The 4,573-nt window shown below is 44.9% G+C and overlaps 1 protein-coding gene and 1 long non-coding RNA gene across 2 annotated transcripts; both read left to right on the forward strand.

Moving 5' to 3' along the window:
* Positions 1-301: 301 nt before the first annotated feature.
* Positions 302-2,706, forward strand: LOC311309002. Its single transcript, XR_014630443.1, has 6 exons — positions 302-671; positions 1,346-1,464; positions 1,561-1,642; positions 1,889-1,960; positions 2,386-2,568; positions 2,658-2,706. It is a non-coding gene; the product is annotated as an uncharacterized lncRNA (long non-coding RNA).
* A 17-nt stretch (positions 2,707-2,723) lies between these two features.
* LOC311309003 (uncharacterized protein) lies at positions 2,724-4,268 on the forward strand. The gene is made up of 6 exons (XM_084438127.1): positions 2,724-2,773; positions 2,883-2,954; positions 3,068-3,282; positions 3,375-3,534; positions 3,623-3,717; positions 3,820-4,268. The coding sequence occupies exons 1-6, from the start codon at positions 2,746-2,748 to the stop codon at positions 3,943-3,945; spliced, it is 696 nt and encodes a 231-aa protein (XP_084294253.1). The 5' UTR covers positions 2,724-2,745; the 3' UTR covers positions 3,946-4,268.
* Positions 4,269-4,573: the final 305 nt, after the last annotated feature.

The raw sequence follows: 4,573 nt of genomic DNA on the forward strand, positions 1-4,573 counted from the left end.
TACGTAAAACTGACGGGACACATTGGTGTAATTGTGGTAACTTTGCGACGTCACCAGCAGCGGACCTAGCTGACACCTAGCTGACACTTGCCTTTTCAGTCGCAAAATAACCAAAATAGCCGTCCTCAAGTACACTGTAAGGGAACGTAGCCGCCACTGCTGCTTAAATCCGTAACTACGATGTAATTAAATAACGTGACAATGTGGTTAGATCACAGTCCCAATCTGACTTTATTGGAAATGTGTCACAGTGGGTCAGAACATTTGTAAATTACTTAGGTTTTAAAATAAATTTTGAAGTCATACAGTTACAGAATTGTAATAATGAGGAGAAATCCTGCATGTCTGTTTTGTGTGTAATTTCTCATTTACAGTTAATATTAACACTAAAGATTTGCAGTCTAGGCCTAATAAAAATAATGATAAAAAATATGCCTATAAATAAAGTCCTAATTTTGCAACCTAAATGTGAGCAATGAACGCTGAGCAGTGAACGTAGAATGCAAGGCATTGGGCTACTTTGTTAGGTGAAGTTACACACTCTGTGCCAGTAGGTGGCTGTATGCACATCCGCCACTAAACCCAGCGAAGGAGAAGAAGAACGAGAACGGGTTCCGTTCTGAACAGAAGCGATTGAGAAAGACCAACACGCCCGCGACAACACAGATCTTGTAAGTATCTCAATTTCAATGTATACATTAGTATGTATACATACTATGTATTTTGGTATCGTCCCAGATAAAACACCAACGTTATGTGCAAGCTACCCTATTGTAATGATTATCTATATGCAGATGCTTTCCAATGTTAGCTAACTAGCTAGCCAGCTAACGTGATTAGCCTTTTTCTGTACATGGCTAGCTAAGTAGCCTACGTAAAATTACTCTCGCAATTATTGTTAAAACGTTCGCTTTTGTGTAATTGTAGCTTAAATTATAATGTTGGCTTGGCAACGTGAGAATATTTCAGTTGTGTACACTATAACTTTTATGAAGTGTTGTTGTGGGCCATTGTTTCCTAATTACAGGCTCGCGCGAGCTCCTGCACGTTCGTACTGTTTCATCGCTTGGAATAAAATGTGATAATTAGCTTACTCATTGATTTCGCATTAACCCACGACACCGTTAGTATGTGTTTGTTTTTAGGCATTCATTTTTCCGATTTTAACGTTAACAGAATACAAGAAGCCCCAACAACGGAGCTAGGCTAGCTAGCAGGATTGTTATAGCAGCCATCTTGGCTTTTGGCACGTGGTCCTGTGGAGTGTGCATGTCAGCCAACGAGAGGGTCACCCACCCACTTTCTCTCTCTCTCTCCCTCCCTCTCTCCCCTCCCATGCTCTCAGTTGCCAACCTCCCAGTTCTTGTTTGAACTGAGCAAGAAGCAGGTGAGCGGGGCAGGAAGAGGCGCTAAGACGGGGCCAGGCGTGGCCAGGGGCAGTCCTGGGACAGCACCACAGGCTCTGTGAGTCTTGTTCAGTTGAATGCCCTCATGAGTATTAACAGAAGAGCACCATATCCATATGCACACATACACTCTAACATGTCGCTCTCTCCTCAGCTCAGCCCAATGGTCTCTGATGGTTCTGTCTGGCCAGCCCTGAGGTGGAGAAACACCTGATCATCAATAAAGGCAGGCACACGTAAGTACAAATGCACATACGTTTCCATAGACGGGATAAACAAATGGGAATATTGATATTGAGTTAAATGTTAGCGGTAGACATGTGAGATTCATAAGACGCATCACTGACGCCAGTGACGCCACAATATCAGGGAAATTGAGCAATTGCTTCCCTGTAGTGCAAACTTGCAAGATTCGCTCAGTTATTAACCCTTCTTGCCTTTTTTGTTGTTGGTTTTCTCTCTCCTCCTTCCTCTCTGTGCAGTTCTCCTGTGTGCTGAGCCGCTATCCCATGTATTGCCACTGATGACAGGGTAGAGCTCAGCCCCATGCAGAAGTGAGTGATGAGGAGAGGGAAGATCATTTTCCCGTTTTTTTTCCCTCCAGTTTTAGGAACCGTCTCAAGAATGTGTTCCCCACTTTTATGCCTTTAAATCAGGGTTGGAGTATTCCAGGTGTTTGGCCATGGCCATGAACACCAGTAGAGGAGGGAACCAAGTGTCTCATTCTCTCTCCACAGTTGTGTGGTTGTAACCCCCCACTAGCTACATATTCATTCAATCTTTATTTAACCTCGTGAATCAATTGAGAGTAAGCTCTCATTTACAATGACGTATAATCACTCTATATTTGAACTTGTACTACAGGTGAGATAATCCTTTTTAATGGTCTCTCTCATTCGCTCTCCTAGCTGTGATGTTAGAGTTGTGCAAGACTTGGGTGTTCTCCTGCTCTGAGTGCCCATTCTCCTATACCTCCCAGATCTACCTCCACAAGCACATCAAGAGGAGCCATGACAACCTCTGTCTCTGCTGAGGAACACACAGAGCATTATGAAGTAGCCAGTGCCTTGGCGAAGGTGTTTGAGCAGCAGTCATCAATGGATTAACTCCCAAGACACAAGGGAGAGACAGCGCAACACACGCTATGACTCCAGTGACGAAGGTAATATAATAAAGTGCATTCAACAGTCCCAAAAGAGTACTACTTGAGTTGACTAATCTGAGCTAATTTACCTCTACTATATGTTCCAGTGCCCAGGCAGCCGGTCGGCAGAACTCAGACCAGACCAGCTATGCCAGGTGCCAGAGTCAGCCCTTCAGACGTCCAGGCACGAGCAGCATGCATCAGCGATTAGCACCCAGACCAGGTCAGGGTCTGACATGTCTCATGTCGAGTTGATTCTTCCCCTTATGCCAGAATCACTACGCCGCCAGCACCATAGTTTCCTGCTCATCCCTTTATCCTCTGGTTTTCAGGTAGTTCTCTGATGCCATCGCCTGTGAGACCAACAGCTCCAGCTGTGTTGCCATCAAGCTCTGCAGATGCTGGTATGCTGAATTTTGTGAACTACTTCATGCTGCATGTAGGGATATACTTTGAGCTGAATATCCATTATGGGACCGTACAATTACTTATAGCCACATCTGTGTTTAATATCCAGACTTCCAGAGGATGATGTGTCAGCAGTTCTCCAGCGTCATGCAGAGTCTGAGGGAGATGGCACAGACAATGATGAGGCTGGAGCAGAGACTGTCCGGCGAGTCTGCAGACAGCTATGGGGGAGCAGTACTGGATGACCTGCACCCTGCTAAAACGGAGGAGGAGCTGCTGGTCTTGGAGGAGCAGCTGAAGGACAAGGATCATCAAAGGAAGATGGTGAGTAACTTCAGGGCAGAACTTTGTTCCTTATTTTTGCAGGGAAGTGTTAAGGAAATGTAAAAGTAAATGATTGTCTTTATGTTTTGCAGACACGATATCTGAGTTCCATTGGCGGCAAAGATCTGCCAGATGTGGTCCGGCGGGTGCTGTCAGCCATTGCCATACACAGAGTGTGGTGTGTCTACAGCGTCCATGGGAAGAGGGGGAAGAAGCCTCTGAAGAATATGACCCTCTACAATGTCATATTACGTAAGGGATTGTTCATATTTTCGCAAAATAATACATTGTCTTTGCTTCATGCCATGTGCATTGAAACCATTCCCTTTTTGGTTAAAAGGTGCAGTTATGGCCTGTAAGCCAAGCACCACTGTGACGGAGGTGTCTGCCCAGCTGCAGGAGATGCTGAAACATGCCCCTGCTCGATGCAAAAAGGTATGTGATGTCAGGCAGTTAATTTTCTCGTATCCAGTGACATGGCACGCTTCCAATGAACGTATGCGACTTGCTTTTACAGCCATTTCATTATGTCCTTAGGCATCTGATCCAGCCCAGCTGACCTCCCCAGCCCAGCCCCTGACCGCAGCTCCAGCCCTGACCACAGTGGAGTATTCAGATGAGGATGACCTCTTCTGCCCAGACCCTCGATTCAGATGTGGGTGACCCCCAGCTCGTCTCCCTAAACCTGCCTTTCCAGCCTGCCAGGATGGATGCCTTTTTTGTAAATAGATTTTGTAAATTTTAACCTTTTTTTGTGGGATACAACGGTCTGTTCCCGGTCTGCCTGCCACAGAATGCGCACTGTTTCATTTTTGTTTTTAGAACTTTTGCAATTGTCAGATAATGGGTTGCTAGCCAGAGCTTGTACATGCTTTTTTTTGCTTTTCTGGCTATGCGTAATGTGACAGACCGTAAACCTCATCCTTGTAAATATGTATACTTTTAATTTGTAATGTACTTTGTGTAATAAAATGTTCTAAACTGTTAATGGTGTTCAGTCTTATATTGGTTTGTATCATAATGCTTGCTGCTATATCCCCATATAGCATTAATTCGTTTTTGAACTGGTAAATGCTAAATATAGCCAGTGGTACTGCAAATGCTAAATGTAGCCAGTGGTCAGTAAGTGACCATATTTGCACCGTGCGAAAAAGACGTGCAGACCAAGTCATATAAATACCTGTAAATCTAGTGTCAGCCAGGTGAGTTTATGACGGAGGTTCCTGCCCACGTGATCACGTGCGTTCTTTGCACGCGGCCGCAACTTCGGAATGACGTGTCGTTCTTACGT

This window comes from Borostomias antarcticus (genome assembly GCF_949987555.1).
Source record: "Borostomias antarcticus genome assembly, chromosome: 5".
Classification (NCBI taxonomy): Eukaryota; Metazoa; Chordata; class Actinopteri; order Stomiiformes; family Stomiidae; genus Borostomias; species Borostomias antarcticus.

Coding starts and splice junctions, on each gene's coding strand:
- LOC311309003 (XM_084438127.1), top strand. CDS start 2,746: ATGCATCAGCGATTAGCACCCAGACCAG. Junction 3,283..3,374: donor AGGATCATCAAAGGAAGATG/GTGAGTAACTTC, acceptor TATGTTTTGCAG/ACACGATATCTGAGTTCCAT. Junction 3,718..3,819: donor CCCCTGCTCGATGCAAAAAG/GTATGTGATGTC, acceptor TTATGTCCTTAG/GCATCTGATCCAGCCCAGCT.